This window comes from Papio anubis, chromosome 12 (assembly GCF_008728515.1).
Source record: "Papio anubis isolate 15944 chromosome 12, Panubis1.0, whole genome shotgun sequence".
Taxonomy (NCBI): Eukaryota; Metazoa; Chordata; class Mammalia; order Primates; family Cercopithecidae; genus Papio; species Papio anubis.
The window spans coordinates 68,078,682-68,097,652 of NC_044987.1; the positions used below are offsets into that span (position 1 = coordinate 68,078,682).

The 18,971-nt window shown below is 50.0% G+C and overlaps 1 protein-coding gene across 8 annotated transcripts in view; it reads right to left on the minus strand.

Moving 5' to 3' along the window:
- Positions 1-18,971, minus strand: part of DENND2B (DENN domain containing 2B) — a 176,296-nt gene that overhangs the window by 27,095 nt on the left and 130,230 nt on the right. For all 8 annotated transcript variants that reach the window (XM_003910253.5, XM_017948650.3, XM_009186646.3 and 5 more), the window contains 2 exons: positions 9,710-10,972; positions 5,820-5,956 (listed from right to left, as the gene is read on the minus strand). In XM_003910253.5, the coding sequence (XP_003910302.1) occupies positions 5,820-5,956; positions 9,710-10,972 (1,400 nt within the window). The remainder of the gene's footprint in view (positions 1-5,819; positions 5,957-9,709; positions 10,973-18,971) is intronic.

Here is an 18,971-nt window from a genome sequence, read left to right on the forward strand (position 1 = left end):
GAGCTTTGAATATTGATACAAAATTCAAAGCTCCAAGAAAAAGGTGTAGGATACTGAGGCCCAGGGAAGTAATAGATGTACAAGGCTGGTACACATCACTGACAACCCAGGGGAAAACAGCCAGCAACAGCAGGTTCTCAAGATAGGTCCTGTCTCTGGAAACTCGATTTCAGGAAGACCTGCTCCTGCCCAGCCCCTTGTGCCAGCCTCTCTTCTCCAGCAATGTTTAACATCCTCTCTGATATAACAAAGGCACGAATCAGTTCTCCAACAAATAGACGGCTGGCCCCAGCCCACACGCTGCCTCCCCAGCCTCAGCTTGGTCCCTTCACCACCCTAACTCATCTGCCACTCCCAGCTTCCTGGACCATTCCTGACTGCCCTGGAGGAGCTGTCTCAAATAGATTGTCCCAGTCATCTCTCTAGGTGGACAGAGGGCCAGGGGATGGAGAGGCACAGAGACAAGTGGACCCTGAGTCCTGGACCACTAAACTGAACCAGCTGAGAGCAAATAAAGATCAAAGCAATGGCTCAGAGCTGGAGGAGATGGTGGGCTGGGAAATGGTGCGCAGAACGTCCTACAGAGGACAGAGCTAAAGGAGCTAGGGCTGAATGGGAGATTCAGCAGGGGCATGAATGGGAGACAGGGAGCCCGGCAGACTGCAAATTTCTACCTGCATTCCTGCCCATACAGCTTTCTTGGGACAGTCCACACAACCCTTGGAGAGGGATGAAGAGGTGGACCCTCTTCCCTGAAGGCCTGGCCCTCAGCAGCCCCAGCTCGTCAAGCCCAGCTGGAGAAGCCAGAGGTCTCAACCTTTCCCAGCTTGGATGACGAAATAAGGGACAAAGGCATCACCAAGAATTTCTGCTTTGCACTCTTCTAAAAGGGGTTTGTCAGAGCCCAAAAGTGTCACACTAATCCTCTTAAAGGAAGAATCCAGCCCCTCTGGGCCCTGCTCCCACTCCTCCCCACAACTCTTCACTCCTCCCCATAACTCCTTTGGTCTTAACCACACATACAGCACTCCCCCACCCCAACCTAACTGGTAAAACCAGTTAGGAAAGGGGTGTGTGTATGCGCATAGGCACTGAGAATTTCTCCAAACACAGTCCTAAGCTTCCTGGACCACACCCATCACTAGGGTCCTGGGTCTGCAGCTTCCCTCCCCAACCTCCTCTGGTTCCAACCAGCTGTTTCTCCTGGTTCTCAGCCTTTTTCCCTCTCTCACACAGGACAGAAAGGGCCAGGCTAAGAGCCCAGCTCCCCAGCAACAGATCAGATTGGGGCCTCTAAGGGGCCGGCTGTTGCCCACCCTCCAAGACTTGACACCATTTCTCGACAGCCCCGGCACCTTCCCTGGGCTGCACCTCTTGGCTGTTTTGTTTCCCACTGCAACCTCCATCCCAGTGGGTGTCCTCCACTCCTTACTGTTTCCCAGCCTGGGGGCAAATAAGGGAAGCAACCAGAGACAGTGGAGGCTCAAAAGGCTTTTGCAGTCCAGGCTGACTGGCCTGGTCCCCAGCTTACATCCCACTGAAGTTCTTGGAAACGCTCCCTCAGCCCAGGCTAGCTGATGGGAGTGGGAATCTGCAGGAATGCAGCTCAGGCGCCGAGGCCACTCCACATAACTCCTTAACAAGCTGCTTCCTTGGGTGCATTTTAAGTGTCAGGCTCAGAATGCAAACAAGGCCTTGTAGAATAGCAGCATCTTCCAGGGGCAGATGTCAGATGGGACAGGCGAGAAATAGCAGCCCCAGGAAGCAGCAAGGCAGTAACTTTCTTTCCGAACTCCTTTTCTGCAAGTTAGCAGGGTAAACCTCGGTATTTTGGGAGTACCCCACCCCAGCTCCTCAGGAATCATGCCTAGCGTAGGCAGGAGGCCAGCAAACCCCCCACAACCCCCATTAGAGTCCACTGCTCACAGAGGGACACGTTTGTCTTGGGGCCAACTGGCCCTCCACCTCTGACAGACAGGACTCCAGTCCAATCACCAGGACCCAAGATGGAGATGAGCACTAGGCTCTCTGCCTCCCAACAGCTCCATCCCTGCATGCCTGCAGGAGCCTGATCCAGCAGGGTCAGAGTCATCCTTCACCCCACAGAGCACAGGCTGGGCCCAGACCAGACAGATGGCTCCCAGGAAGTCCAAGCCACTGATCAGTCCGGGGCAAGATGGGAAACTGCCATTCTGAGTTCAGCAATAAGACACCCCCTGAAGCCTTGTGGGGAGCTCCAAACTCTCGGGCCTGTCCCCAGGGAATGAAAAAGAAACCCACCAGAATCTAACAGAAAGGGACTATTTTCCTCTGTATTTCCCTCTGGCCTCCCTAGTCAGGTCCCAGAAATTCAGATTGGGCTGCTGTGGGGACATAAAAAAGGAAAATATGCACAGGGCACTGTCCTAACTGCAGACTCCGGAAACCACCCCCACCACCCCACGAGGCCAAAGCAAAACCTAAACATCCAATGTAGTGTATTCCCAAACTGATGCTTGGGTCGCTCCCCTCCCTTTCTCCTGCATCCTCTCCCTCTCTTCTTTCCTTGTCCTTTAGGTGTTCCAAAGATCCAGAAGCCAGGTGAGCAGTTACCTCTACCTTTTGCCCACACAGCGCTGACCCCTAGCTGTACTAAGCCACCCAAGAAACAGCCAAGCTGCTCCCATATTTTTTTAACTCCTCATGCAACACCCAGAGTGGAAGAGAGTCCTCCCTAATGAGTGGGGAGGCCACTCTGTTGCCCCACCCACTCCCTACCTCCTGTTGCAGGGTACATTCTCATTCACTCTAGTTTGGCAGAAACTGTACTGTGTCAGTTTGCTGCCCAGGACACTGGGAGCACCCAGTGTGGCTGCTGCTGTGAGCAGAGAGGACTGTGGTTTTCTGATGTCCCTTGACTATGCTGGGTGCTGGCAAGCCTGTGGTCCTCCCATTCTCTATTCTCTGAGAAGGATTTCCTGTGGGATACGTTCTTGGATCATCTGAATTGAAATAATTCGAGAAAGGGACAGCTTCAACCATTTCTCTCTGTCCAAATTTCCACCATCCAGGGCTCTGTTCAGGATTTTTTGGGGCAATGTTTGGGGGGCAGAATTTTGGAAGAACTCAGCTGGCCAACAGAGCTGTTCCCCAGGCCTTCTTAGGTCAGGTTTGAGAGAAGGGAAAGAGGAGGGCAAGTGTGTCTAGGCCTCTGCCTACTCACTCGTTCGGGAGGACCTTCTTCCACTCCAGGATGTTGGTATTGCACAAGGAGGTGAGAAATACACGAGCAGCACTGGCTGCCTCTTGGGTGGCTGAGTAGAACTGGGGTATGGGCTGGAGTTGGGGCATCTTCCTTAACTGCCCACCTGGCTTCTGGATCTTTGGTTCTGATCCCCTAGCTCTTGACCTCTGCTCTGGGTTTCCTGTGGGTACAAAGCTGTCTTTTCCCCAGGGATAAGGGAAAGGGCCTCCCTCCCCAAACTCTTTTGCTGTTCTAGGGACCTCACTCCTACAGTCTTCCAGCTGTGACCCAGTTTTGCGTGACTACATACTATACACTCTGTTCCTGGGAAAGCAGTGTCCCTGCGGGTCCCGGCATGGCTGCTGTCTCCCCAGAAACGCTGGCCCAGCAAGTGGCGAGGAAACAGCTATGAAACCGATGGCTCAGATCAAATGAGGGAACAGATGGCCCTCTCTTCATAAGACTCCAGGCTTCTGAGCCAGCCGGGCACGGTGGCTCACGCCTGTACTCCCAGCACTTTGGGAGCCCGAGGCGGGTGGATCACGAGGTCAGGAGATCGAGACCATCCTGGCTGACACGGTGAAACCCCGTCTCTACTAAAAAAATACGAAAAACTAGCCGGGCGAGGTGGCGGGCGCCTGTAGTCCCAGCTGCTGGGGAGGCTGAGGTAAGAGAATGGCGTGAACCCGGGAGGCGGAGCTTGCAGTGAGCTGAGATTGCGCCACTGCACTCCAGCCTAGGCGACAGAGTAAGACTTCATCTCAAAAAAAAAAAAAAAAGATTCCAGGCTTCTGAGAATCTGGAGGGTTCTCTCTACCCCGGGCCACTTCTCTCTCTCATGTATTAACTAACAGCACATTCTTCAGATTCAGGGCCTAAGACAGAGGCAAGACAGGGGCCCAGAGAGGGAGCCGGCAGGCAACACAGCCTCTCTCCTCTCCACTAACCAACACTGACCCCCCACTAACCAACACTGACCCCACACTTCACCTGAGCAGAATCAAAGCCCCTTACTGAAGAGGATGCTAACAGAATTGAAATGAATGCCAAACAAACAAAAAAAACAAAACAAATGCAACCCAGGCTAGAGCATCTATCTTTCGTCTGATCCGTGAACACAAGTTTGCCAATACCATGTCTTCCCACCTGTTGGAAGACAAATCTCAATGCAGTCTTGCATTTCTGCCCTTCTTCTGAACAAGAAGAACTGACCGTTCCAGACTATATTTTAAAGGGTATTTATACAGCCAACAGCCTTGGAAGACAGAGATAGTATCTCCCTTCAGGGTAGAGGCAGATTTGTTTCCTGACCAGAATGATAAAGGTAATGTTTTCTCCAAGGACCAAGGTTAGGCAGGTTTGCCAGCAGTCTCTGAAAAGGCTGGGGTTTCCTACGCTTGGGCTCCCCAGCTGGGACATGGACCTGCAGTGTCTGCAGCTTCCACCTGGGCCTTCTCCACACCGCCCCATGGGACTTACGCACAAGGGGAAACCCCTGTGAACACGAAGCTCATGCTGCCTGCTATGCCATGAGTAATAAAGTCCTTTGTGACCCAGGGGTCTCATGTCTTCTGCCAGCACCCATGAAACTAGGGCAATGAAACTTCTTAGCTTGTACAACAGACTGAATGTTTGTGTTCCCCAAAATTCCTATGTTGAAACCTAATCCCCAATGTGCTAGCATTTGTAGGTGAGGCCTCTGGGAGGTGATTAGGTCACGTGTGCAGGGCCTTCACCAATTAGGGCCCTTTTAAAAGAGACCCCAGAGAACTCCCTCTGCCCCTTCCACCACATAAGAACACAGAAAGAAGATGGCCATCTCTGACCAGGTAGCAGGCCTGCACCAGACACTCAGTCTTATTTAATTCTAACAACAACCTTATGAAGTATTATTACTTTTTTTTTTTTTTTTTTTTGAGACGGAGTTTCGCTCATGTTGCCCAGGCTGGAGTGCAATGGCGTGATCTCAGCTCCCTGCAACCTCCGTCTCCTGGGTTCAAGCGATTCTCCTGCCTTAGCCTCCCTAGTAGCTGGGATTACAGGCGCCCGCCACCATGCTCAGCTAATTTTTTGTATTTTTAGTGGAGACGGAGGCTGGTCTCAAACTCCCGACCTTAGGTGATCCACCAACCTCAGCCTCCAAAGTGCTGGGATTACAGGCATGAGCCACCATGCCCGGCTCAAAATGTTATTACTATTACTGTTGTTGTTAATATAGTCACATCATCATTTTATAAGAGAAAAACAGAGTCTTCACAAAAATTAAGTGATTTGCCTTAAGGACACACAGCTAAGGAAGAGGGTCTGTTGGACTTCAAAGCCTTCCAAAAATAAAGGAAAGGAATAATGTCGTTTTCTCCTTCTCGTGTCCCCAAAGGTCCTTTGGATTTCAGTTCATTCAAGAGCCAGGCTTTTAATCACAAAGCTGCTCTGTCTTTGCTAAGGTGCTTCGCCCGATGTCCCATTTCCAGGAGGAGTTCCAGAAGGTGGGACCATGCCTGCCCACAGTGAAGGAAGTCAATCTAGGTGTTTCCTCCTGTTCCTGTTCTTCTGTAGCCCCTGAGATGACCCAGCCGCCACCTCTGCCATTGCTTACCCACAATATCTTCATAGGCATTTTCTTCTAAAGTGCTTTTGGATCCAAACTTGGGTTGGTTCTCAGTACCATTCTCAGTGGGAGAAGAGGGGTACAGGGACTGGAGACTGGATGCATCCTCAAACTCAAAGGATTTTCTGTGGATAACAAGAGCAAGAGTCATTCCTGCTGAATCAGATCTCTGCTGCCTTGCTGGGGAATGTCCATGGCAACAGCAAAGACCATAGGCCCTCCTCATAAAGCCAGCTTCTGAAAGAACATCAAGGTAGGTCCAAACTTACCATCCAAATTAAGAGACAGATGGTCTGAAAGGCCCCAACCTGGGTGCCTGCAATGTGCCTTTCCCGAATAATACTGATATTAGGTAACAACAACTACCCCAGCTTAAAAGTATGCTGTTCCAGGTGCTGCATCAAATGCACCTTTACATGTGTTATCTCATTAATCTTCACAACAGTGCCACCAGTATTGTGACATCTTGTGAAAGAGGAGATGGAAGTGACAGAGGCATGATTCTCCCAGACGATGTCTCACTCCAGGGCCTGTGCTGTTAACTATTAATTTTGGCCTCAAGCCCTAGAGAATATCCTCCTTGAGAAGTGTCTGTGATTACACTGGAATCGAGTGCCTGGTCTGCCTCTGGGGTCTCACATCCTCATCTGCATCCTAGCCAGGGACTCCTGCCATTGCACTAAGCAGGTAGGAAGGCTCAACACTGGGAGGGTACCACTCAGGGCTGTCAGGGGGTTGGAAAAGCAGTCGTTGCTGGGTGGTTTGTTGAAGCAGGAAGGGCTGAGCCCTTAAAACAAATAAGACCACTGCCAAGGTGGAGCTGGGAGGACAATTTGCAGTCAGAAGCTGCTTCCAAGACCAGCTTCCCTTCAGCTAGTAGTTTGCTCCTTTCCATCCCTTGGACAACCTTCCTCTCTACTGTACAATTTCAAGACCACAGCTTGCTGTCTCCTAAGACTCCCTGAGCCTACAGCACTCTCTGCTCCTCTCCTTCATCTGAGAGGTACATCCCTCATCTGAGACCCCAACTGCATCTTCTCCCTCTCCAAGGCAAGTCCCCACAGGCTCCTGGGGAGGGAGAGAAGGCAAGGCACTGACTGGATCCCTCCTCCCACCCATGAACACCTCCTCTTCTTTCGGGCACCATCAGACCTTTCAGCCAATAGAGGCCTTTTTCTCTTGTTTCCTAACAGCTTCTCCTGAGAGTCCTACTGTGCAGGGAAAGGGCTAAAAGTGTCCTGAAGGCTACAGCTTGTTCTTAGCTTGCCTGTCCCTGCCCTGCCCCAAGCACTCAACACAACCGAACACTCTTTATATTGGCATCTCCTCCCTGTGCCTCTATGACACATTCCCTCCTGGCTTTCAACTTTTCTTTTCAACTCCTGGCCACTACTTTTCAGGCTCTTATGAGGGGTTCTCCTTTTCCATTTGCTTTTTAAGTGTCCAGGTCTCTCAGAGTTCTGTCTTAAAAACTCTTTCTCACTCTGCACTTTCTAGGGACCAAATATCCATGGGCCATTGCCATATCTACCATCTCTATCTTGATGACTCCCAAATTTCTGTCTTTGGCCCAGATTCTTAACTAGATAAACATCCAATGGCTGAGCACAGTGGTTTGCAAATGTTGGCCCAGGACCAGAGTTAGTGTGAGAGCAAGTTTTCTTTGGTATATACAGTAGACTCAGCATCGTATACAGGTAGCCCTCAAGTCAGTAAATAAGACACAAATCATGTTCAGTCAAATTATCCTTGAAAATCCCCCAGGAAGGTGTCATACTGAGGACCAACATGCCATCTCTCATTAAAACTAATAGTTTCTCCCCAGGAATTTTTTTTTTTGGCGGGGGGCTGAATGCCAGAAGAAACACTTGGCTTATATTTTACACACACACACACACACACACACACACACACACACACACACACACACACACTTTTTTTTGAGAGATAAGGTCTTGTGCTGTTGCCCAGGCTAGAGTGCAGTGGTGTGATCATACCCACTGTATCCTCAACCTCCTAGGCTCAAGCTATCCTCCCTCCTCAGCCTCCCAAGTAGCTGGGACTACTGGCACATGCCAACACTCCAGCTAATTTTTAAATTTTTTTGTAGAGATGGGGTCTCATTATGTTGCCCAGGCTGTCTCGAACTCCTGGTCTTAAATGATCCTCCCATTTTAGCCTCCCAAAGTGCTGGGATTAAAGGTGTGAGCCACCTCACCTGGACTGCATTTTTTTTTTTAAATAAAAAAGTCTATTAAATGTAAGAATCACACTTGGTATAACAGACACAAACTTACCATCTCCACTCCTCATGGAACACGTTCACCATGTGAAACGGCATACAGAACAGACTGCACTTCTGGAACTGTTTCTCTTTTTCCAAGAGCACAGATTTAAGTTTGCTAAGTTAATTCTCACACGAAGGGACTCCTCCATATACGGTATATGTGTGTATATATTATATATAAATGCAGTGTGGGGTGGAATATGTGTAAAATCTTCAGGCTGATGAATTCTCCCCCCACTCCCTTTGGTCACTTAGTCAACTGCTTTTGGCTCTTCTAAATTTAGCTCAGCAACTCCCTCTATGAGGAGCCTCCCTTCTCTCCCCCATCTAACTCAGATGTCCCTTCTCTGGGTCTCTGCGGCCTCCTGCACTGCCATGAGTTACGGCACATATGACATTATCTATAATTTATCTGTGCATCAGACCACGAAGTCCTTGAATGGAAGAACCATGTCCTATTTGCCTCTGCATCCTCTTGACCAGCACACTCTTGGTGCACAGCAGGCTCTAGATGAATGTTTATATAAATGGATGAATAAGGACAAAGCAAACATTCTTGGCAGGCCGTTTAAGAATTAAAGAGCCAGTGAGAATTCTGGGGTGGACTCAAACATGGGATTACCCTTAGCCATGGGCTGTTCCAGCTCGGGGGTCTGAATCTTTGAAATTTCTTCCTTTCTGCACATGGCAGGAAAGTTTATATATAAGATGGGATATGTTAGATGAAGCCTGAAGTGTGGGGACAGACTAAAGAATCCCCAGAAGTGAAACAAACCTGAATACCCATCTGTCGTGGGGTTAGATGAGAAAGGCAGTAGGATGTAGGAGGATGAGTATTCCGAAGGAAGCTCACTCCCAGCCTACCCTGATTCAGAGAATAAGACGCCTGCCAGCTTTCACCAATTCCAACAGCTCCAGCTCCAAGTTACTGGGGAGACAGCCCTTGGTAATCTGGGGTTAGAAATCCTGAGACTGACCAGGAAACCACCGTGAGCCTTGGAACAGGCTCATTCCTGTTTTACTCCTTTTTTCATCAATCTCCCCAATAATCCCCTCTTGATATAGGCCCAGGGTTCGTATATGGCCCGGAGGCCCTCAGGAGAGAGGGAATTGTGTTAAATTTGCCGATACTACCATGTTAATGACAAAATGCAGTATTCAGATAATGCTTCATTCAAAGAAAATAATTTCTAATGCTGGTACTTCAGGTGGTAGGGAGGCTAAGATCCTACTAGTCCGCAAAGGACTGCCTGCTTTACCTACTCCCAGCAGAGGACTGAGGAAGCTCCGACAGGGGCGGGACACAGCCCAGCTCTACCCCAAAGGCCAAATCCAGCCAATACCTTCAGTGACCAGCACTCAGGTCCCAAGTATCCTGTAAGCATTCCCACTCATGTCAAGTATCTTGTAAGAGCAGAACAATCTCATTTTTCACTACCACAACTACCACCTAACAATTATTCAGTACTTCAGGGCTTACGAAGCACTACTGATTGTGACCCACCCTACAATCTGTGCTTGCACTGTCCATTTAAAATTTAAAAGCAAGCCACGGTATTCAGCTACAACACATCGGAGGCGCATGCATTACCTGCTCTGGGACTTGCGGTGACCACGAATGTCCTTCTTGGGTCTCCGGGTGACAGGCGGGGCTGGGGTGGAGGGCAAGGGGGGTGGAGCAGCAGGTGTGGGTGAAGGAGGTAGACCATTGCTGGGCTTACTCTTGGGGTTCTTGTCAGCCTCGTATTCAAAGGTGCGCTTGGGTTTGGGGACAGGGTTCACAGCGGGATCAGGGGAACTCTTCGATGGCAGCCGCTGGGAGCTAGGGCTATTTCCAGGGGTCCTGGGTTTAGTGGAACCACTGCCTTCCCTCTCTGGGAGTGGGCCCGCCTCCCCGCCAACTCCAGCCACTCCGACTGCCTGCCGGCTGCCAGCGCTCACACTCGCGCCCCCTGCCGGCTCCTCCAAGACGCCCAAGGTTCCAGTCTTCCTTTTCCCCCGGTCCACGCTGTAGCAGCTGCTGGGGAGCTGGGGGAGCCCCCGGCCTGGCTGCTCCTTCAGGGCCTGTTCAATTTTCTGGATCCGGCTCAGCACTGCTGAGCTCTCCTTCCTGCTGCCATGCCCCCTGAGGAAGGCGCTGGGCTCACTCCGGCCCAGCCGTTTCTCCAGCCGGTAGAAAGAGTCCCGGACAGGGAGTGCCTCTCCCTCCTCCTCAGTCTCTGGGTAGGAACACTCGGAGAAGGTCCTGCTCATCCTCCGGAGGCCCTTGAAATCAAAGGTCTTTTCTGAGCTGCAGGGGGACGGCACCACGCTGGGACAGCCCAGGCTAGGGCAGTCCTCACTGGCCGCCCACTCGCCCCCAGAGCCCTCCCGCTTCTCTCCACACATGCTCATCCTGGGCGACGCCTCTCGGCGACCTTCCCATGCTGAGATCTTCTCCCGGATGCCCAGGCTGTGGGCGCGGGTACCGGTACGGGTCAGCAAGACGCCCCGGGGGCCAGCCGCTGGCCCCGAGAATGGTGTGCTCTGGGCAAGGGGGAAGCAGGCAGCTACCCCTGCTACATCCTGGGCTGCGCCTTGGACATTCTCCTTCTGGGCTTCTCTCTTGCACGCCGAAGGGCTTCTGTCCAAATAACCGAAGCTGGCGGTCTTGAGGGGACAGGTGGGTGGGGAAGTATCTGGGGAGGGATCTTGAGGATTCTGGGGTGAAGGAGCTGGGGGGTGCCGGTCCTTGAGGAGCACCCGGGAGCTGGAGTGGCTGGGGTACCTGCAGGCTGAGGTTTCACTATCACTGAGTGGGTAGATGGGACTCCTTGGTGGGGAAAGAACTGGAGGTGGAGAGACTGACTGAGACCTGGGGGCAAAACAAAACAAAGGAAAAGAAAAAATGGCAGTGAGTGGCTGACCAACCAGGGGCATCCTGTTTCATTCCTACAGAACTCAGCATCTTTTTCCTGGAGGACTCTCAAAGAGTATTCTATTCAAGTAATGTACCTTGAAGGTTGTCTTCAAGGAGAGCAATAGCTCCTTAATCACAGCAGGCCAAACTCAACAGGCCTCTCTGCCCAAACCATCCCCAAGCACCCTGAGTAATGTCTGAAACACCTGTTCTGTGCCAAGCGAGAGTATCCCAAGAGTCTACATCTGCCAACAGGAGGACAGAAAGCCCAGTGGTGTGCTGCGACATGCTTAACAACCAGTTCTCAGAAGGTGTGGTGGCTCACACCTGTAATCCCAGCACTTAGGGAGGCAGAGGCAAGAAGATCACTTGAGCTCAGCAGTTCAAGACCAGCCTGGGCAACATAGTGAGACTCTGTGTATGGCAAAAAGAGGGGAAAAGGGACCAAAAAACCCAAAACCAAACAAGTTTGAACAACCGGCTGTCTGGGGGCAACAGCAGATTGGTAGCACTTGTCAATGTTGGTAGTATAAATATTCCAACTCTGGCTGAGTTACCAATGTGACGTCATTGGCTGTGGAGTTGAGAAGAGATGCCACTGATCAGCTCTTGTGAACTGGTGCAAGATGGTTCTCCAACACCACTCCCTTAACAAGCCTCTGTCTCCCCTGGGACTTCTGCTACTAGACATACGTCTCGCTCCTTCATGTTGGGTTCTGACAAGAATTAGAATCCCTGAGGGCCTCAGAAAGGTCAGAAGGGCCCCTCAGGAAAGAGTCTTTTCCACTCTGTCAACGAGGAAGCCAATGGGGTGGGAAGACCAACTCCTTAAGCAGCTCCACCCTCCAGCAGTGGCATCACATCCAATAAGCATCCACCATGTCCCAGCTCCAAATCTACATGCAGATCTTGGCAAATACCAGGAACAGTTCTGAATAAATGTTTTTACATATGTTAACTCATTTAATCTTCCTGAAAATTCTATGAGGTTATTATGTTTATTGTCTTCATTTTACAAATAAAAACCACTAAGGCACAGAAAGATTTAATATCTCATCCGAGGTCACTCAGCTGGTAAGTGAAACCAGGACATGAACTTCCACTACACTGGGCTGCCTCTCTGAAGAAGCAGCAGTGCCTCTGCCACTTTCTGAACCGCCAGGGCCCTGAGGCAGCTCTACAGAAATCCCCACAGCACTTGGCACACCCCTGCCACAGCACTTGTAAGTATCAAGGGACTTCTTGGTCTTCCCTACTAGACCATGGTTTCTTCCAGGCCCAGGGACAAACAGTGTTTGGAAGGTGCTCAGTGAACGATGAACAGCAAAAGGAAGGGAAAGGTGAGCTTATTGAAGAGAACCATGAGCATACTTCCTCTTGGGCAGACTTTGCTACTTGTCTACTAGTGTAACCACTGTCAACTTTCAGAATTCTTTACAAACAGTTTCAGTTCAAAAACAGCAGGATTTGCCAACACTGCACAGTACAAGGCCTACCTGACCCTAAGGCCGTGGCCCTCAGCTCTGGGCTGCCTAGCCTCTCAGGCTCCGGAATGCCATGCCATCCACAGGAAGGCAGCCAGCTGCCCCTGAGCCAGGCTGCTGTCACTGCTTGCTCACACACAGAAAACTGGAGCTTGGGTGAGTCAGGGATTGGCTGACAATTCCCTCCTGGGTCACAGGCCTCTGGCTGCCCCCTATCAACAGGAAACCTCAACATGCTTAAGTTGTTTTTCAAAGGGCAAGTCAAACAAGAGCCATCCCATGTGTATATGGGCACAGATGAGAGAAATGCAGTGCCCAGCCAAGCCGATGACCAAAGAGGCTCTGCTCAGTGAGGAGGTGTGAACAGAGTAAGCCCCGGCACTCCCTGGGGTAGGGAGCGGCAGGGCAAGGCGCCAGGCTTGAGGCGGGGGGAGATCCCAACTTCCTCACAACTGATGGAGGCCTCATGTCTCTCTTATTTTATAGAACCATAAATACAAAAAGGCCATCAGTCTAGCCCCTAAGTGAATGAGTGCTTGTGCTACACAAAGGACTCTGTTTTAGTTCTCAACTGAAGATGCATTTGACAGAGGACAATTTCATTTGTTTCTTCATTCAACAAATACTTAGTGAGCACCTACTCTGTGCTAGGCCTGTTCTAGGAGCTAGATATAAGAATAAACAAAACAGACATAAATTCATGTCCTCATGAAGCTTATATTCTACTGGGAGATGGCAGGCACCTAATGAGACTCACAATCTCTTGGGAAGCCTTTTTAAACTATACCTGCCTCACCTGCTCAGGCACTTTGACATGTGGTTCCCTAGGGCTGTGTCTTCCCAGCTGCCCAGGAGAGAATTCACCAGTCCATGGAACCACTGTTACTTATGGTAGTGTGGGGCATGGCTCCTTGGGATAGGAAAATGATTCAGGGCCTCTGGTCCATCTGATCCCAGCATGCTTTCAGAAAGAATGATTCTATAACTTCCCTTAGTGGTTCCAGCACAAATAAATCTACACAGGTTAAGAACTTTCTCTCAATGCCTACCCCACTTGAACTGAGGTTTCATTTCTCTCCTCTCATGCAGCATCAAGTAGAGAGTAAACTGTCCCTTTCCTCTGCAGGTCCTGTCTTTGGTGTCACTGCTGACCTGGGGCCCATAGCTTCACGTGCTACCCTTGCCCCAGCCTCCCAACAGGCCAGGCCCAGTGCACTGCACCACAGAGGAGCTGCCCGTGCTGACTTGCAGCCCAGGAGCCCCAGGTTCATCACAGAGAAGGCACCAGTCACTCACTCCAAGGTCTGGTAAACAATAAAGATAAGGCCCTGCCCTCCTGGGTGTGACATTCTCACTTGAGGGTAGAATTCTCTGTTATCTGTCCGCATGTTCCTGATTCTACCTCTTATTAGCAATGGACTCACACTCTGAACATCCAGTTTCATTTCTTCAAAACCGTTCCACATTTTACATCACAGGGTTGTCATATTGAGCCAATGAGACCACGGATGTGAAATGCTCATTATCATTAGTACTGTTTTTTGTTGTTGTTTTTTTTTTTTAATCAGGTTATGGCTAGCCAGTCGGTCTCAACAGAGGGTAAGAACATCACAGCCTTGGTGTTCAAGATTCAGTGTAGCCACTTATAAGCTTCATGACTTTGAGCAAGTAATATTCTCTCCCTAAGCCTCAGTTTCCTTAACTATAAAAAATGGGTGTTGGAAGATCATGTATCTTGGCTGGGTGCAGTGGTTCACGCCTGTAATCCTGGCATTTTGGGAGGCTAAGACAGGTGAATCACCTGAGGTCAGGAATTCAAGACTAGCCTGGCCAACATGGCGAAACCCCGTCTCTACTAAAAATAATAAAAATTAGCTGGGTGTGGTGGCAAGCACTTGTAATCTCAGTGACTCGGGAGGCTAAGGCAGGAGAATTGCTTGAACCCAGGAGGCGGAGGTTGCAGTGAGCCGAGATCATGCCATTGCACTCCAGCCTGGGCAACAAGAGTGAAACTCTGTCTCAAAAAAAAAAAAATCACATATCTCAGAGAATCCCTGTGAGAAATAGAGATAGTACCTGTCAAGCGTTGAGCTTGGGGCCTAACACAGTGTTCCAACTTAGCTTGATAATTACTAATATTCATATGGGGCTGACTCTTCAGAGTAATCACCTGGGAAACTTGGTCAGTTTGCCACTGTCCATGGATCCTGAACATTGTCGGGGCGGGGGGAGGTGGGTGGGGAGTAAATCAAATATGGCCATGAATTCTTGGCAGCTCAAGCTATGGAAAGGTGAAGTCTATTTCTCTGCCCCTCGAATCTGGGTTGATCTTGGTGATGTGCTTTGAGTATAATACAATGTGGCGGTGGAAACTAAAAGTTGTCCAAATTCTAAACTTGAGGCATCAAGAGGCCTTGTAGTTTCTCCCTTTACCCACCTGGAATGCTGCCCTGCCACCATCACATAAGGAAGCCAGTCTAGTCTTTTAGAGGACAAGAGGTCCCATGGAATGTAACCGAGGCACCTCTGTCAATAGCCAGCCTACAACTGTCTGACTCATGAGTGAGGCCACCTTGGACCCAGACCCAGCCGGACACAGCTACATGAGTGCGCGCAGGGGAAACCAGCAGAGGAACCACTGGAAAACCCACAGAAATGTGAGAAACAATCAACTGTGTTAAGCCACTAAGTTTTGGGGTGATTTGCTCCACGGCAGTAGTAAAAAGATGCAGGCGGGAAAGGCCACGCCTGCGTGTCATTGGCCCATCCCATCCCAGTGCAGAGCCACTGCCCTGGCCTTCCTCCCCCACTTCCCCACAGGCCAGCTTAGCTTCCATGGTGTCTGGATTGGATCTCTCTCTCACTACTACAGGCTCTGATGCTCTTATGGGGGCATTCCCTGGAAGTGGAGCTAGTTCAGCCACCCTAAGAATCAGCTTCCATCAGTCTTTGCTCCCAGGCTGAAGGAGGGTCAGGAGAGTCTGTCACCTAGAGAGGGAACACTAGGGAGGCTTCAGGAGGGACACAATGGGGCCAGGTGTCAGGATGTCTGGATCCTCGTAACAAAGAGTTGCACAGCAGGTGGCATCCCCTGGCATGGATGGGGGAGAGTGCTCATTCCTGGGCTTCAGTTCCACTCTGTCTAGTTGTTTCCTAGTTCCTCAAACTGAGACTGGGAGGGAAAGTAAGATCATTCTCCCCTGTTGCACAAGAGGAGACCACGGCCATGAGAAGAGCAGGGCCTGGATCCAGGCTGCCTTCAGACACCACCACGGGAGCCAAGCCACTGAGAGTCTCTAGCTTCACTTCTTCCTGGTTCCTAGGCCAGCTCCTTGCTAGCCTTCTCTGCATCTGAACAAAGGAAGCCACCTATCACCCAGATCACAGTGTGCAACCCCAGCAGGCCGGAGATACATTTTGGCTCTCTATCCATTCAACCAGATACATTGAGCGCTAAGTCTATTCCAGGCACTGTTTTAGGCTAAGGTGGGAGGACTGCTTGAGCCTGGGAGGTCAAGGCTGCAGCGAGCCACGATCGAACCACTGCACTCCAGCCTGGGCAACAGAGAGAGACCCTGTCTCAAAGGAGGGAAAAAAAAAAAAAAGGATCAGCAGAGACTAAAAACAGACAAAGTCTCTTTTTCTATAGGTTACATTCTGGTGGAGGCACATGAAGTTGCCTTATTTGTTTAGAGTGAGTAGACAACAAATCAACCCTGTGAGATGGTTTGGGGGCCAATAAAGAAGAATAAAGAAGGGGAAAGGGATCAGAGATGAGCAGTGGGGATGAGTTGCTGTTTTACGTAGGGAGGTCAGGGAAGCCCCTCTTGCCAGGGGACACATGAACACAACCCGAAGGAAGTGAGTAATATGTCTATCCAGGGGAGGAATGTTCCAGACAGAAAGTGCAGTAGGGCAAAGATAACCACATGCTTACTGTATTCCAGGGGCAACAAGGAGGCCTGTGTGGCCAGAGTGCAGGGAGACAATGAAGTGTGGACTGGAGATGAGCCTGAGAGACACCAGAAGCCACACCATGGAAGGCCCCATGGGCCACTGATAAGACTTGGGCTTACACTCTCAAAGAGAAGGAAGCTCTTGAAGGGGTGTGAGCAGGACAGTGACAAGATCTGACTTTACATCAGAGGATGACAGGCAGGGGTACAGGGTGGCAACAAGGAGACTATTTAGAAGGCCACTGCAGCAATCCAGACAAGCGATTATTATGATGACTTGGATCAGAAGGGTAGTGGTAGAGATGGAGCTACTTTGAGGGCTAGGCCAATGCAATTTGCTGATGGGTTAGATGAGCAGTGAGAGACACAAAAGGGAAGTCTAGGACAGCATCAGGATATTTGGCCTGAGCACTGGTAGAATAGAGTCTGGGTTATAAATTTCAATATAAGAGTCATTAGTGGCATATAGAAATATTTAAAACCATGTGGCCAAATGAGATCCTCTAGAGCATAAGCGTAGCTAGGGAAGTCCAAGTGCTGGTATGTTCCAGTGTTTTGGGGTCTGGACAAGGAAGAAGAACTAGCCAAGGAGACTGACTGAGAACAGCATTTAGTGAGAAAAGAAGAAAATCACGAAGAGTGATGTCCTGAGACGCTCAAGAAACAGGGAGTGATCAACTGAGTCAAACCTGCCAACAACTGAGTAAGAGAAGGGCTGAGAAATTATTTGAAACATGGAGGTCACTGTGACCTGACAAAGAGAGGTTTTGGTAGAGAGGTAGGAAGGGAAGCATGACTGGAAAAATTTAAGAAAAAGGGAGGAGAAGCAGTGGAGACAGAGAGTTCAGACAACTCTTTTAGAGTTTTCCTTAAAAAGGAACAAAGAAATGGGATGGTAGTTGGAGAAGAATATGGCGTAATAGAAGCTTCTCCTCTCCTCTCCTCTCCTCCCCTCCCCTCCCCTCCCCTCCCCTCCTTCCTTCCTTCCTTCCTTCCTTCCTTCCTTCCTTCCTTCCTTCCCTCCTTCCTTTCTCTCTCTCCCTTCTCTCTCCCTCTCTCTCTCTTACAGGGTCTTGCTCTGTGGCTCAGGCTGGAGTACATAGCTCACTGTAACCCCAAAATCCTGAACTCAAGACATCTTCCCACTTTAGTCTCACAAATAGCTGGGATTACAGGCTCATGCCACCACGTCCAGCTAATTTTTTTTTTTTTTCCACAGATGGGGGTCTCACTGTGTTGCCCAGATAGGTCTTGAAATCCTGGCCTCCAGTGATCCTCCTGCCTTGGCCTCCCAAAGTGCTGGGACTGTGCAGGCGTGAACCACCATGCCAACTTTGCAACTGTAATTGGAATGATCCAGTAGAGAGGGAAAAGTTGTCAATGCAGACACAGAGGGCACAAATGCAGAAATAACATCCTTGAGCAGGCAACGAAGAGATGGGGACCCAATGCCTATCTAAAAGGGCTGGCCTTACACTAGCACCCTCTTTCCCATGTGCCTGCGCTGGACGTCTGCTCTCACAGTCTCATCCCCATGTTGCTTTATGCTTCCACCTCCCCTGGCTTTTACTGCTGCATATTTTCTCCAACTCATTCCAAAGAGGGGAGAAAAGGTCAGAGTTTGTTCCCCTCCTGCTTCAACAAGCATCTGGATCCAGCCCTCTCCCCAAACCCATTGATCTACTTGATGACTACGTCCTATCAATTCTACTTCCTAACATCTCCCAGGTGTGTCCCCCTCCTCCCCATCCCTACTGCTACTGCTACTTCTTTGGTCTCTTTCTGCCTTCAGTCTTAAATCAGTTCTGGTTCATCCTCTCATCTTCTGACATCTTTCCAAAATGAAAAGCTGATCATGCTTGAAACTCCTCATATCTACAGAATAAAATGCAAATTCACTGGCATTGCTGACAAGGCCCCCCATGAGCTGGTCCCTGCCTATTTTCCCCTTCATCACCCCACATTGCTTTCCCTCCATATCAATCCTGTATCCCACCCTTAGGCACATCAAACTCTTAGCTTTTTCACACCCTACCCCCTTTCAGGTAGAGATGGCCTATGCAGAGGACTCCACTGGGAAAACATCTACGATGGCATGTATAACACTGCATTGCACCAGACTGTTTCCTCTCCCTTACTAGACTATGAGTGAGCTCACCTGAAGGTGGTAACAGTATCTTGTTAATCTTAATATCCCCTGCAAAGTGCCTAGAACTTAAAAGGAATTATTATTTGTGTTGAGTGACTAAATGAATGAAAATGTAAATAGTTAAAAACCTAGGCCTCCTGTATGCCTGCTCACGACATGACATTGTATCTGCAGACATCCCCACCTCTCTCTTTGTGGTGTATGGGCTAAAGAACAACAGAGAAAGGTACACAAAGCACTCGGTGCAGTCCAGTATTGCCGCCAGTCCCCGAAGTCCTCTCCCACTAGGCGTGAAAGCTACACACTGGCTGGGTCCTGGTCCCATCACTTTCTGGGTGTGCTCATGGGCAAGCTCTCTAAGTTCT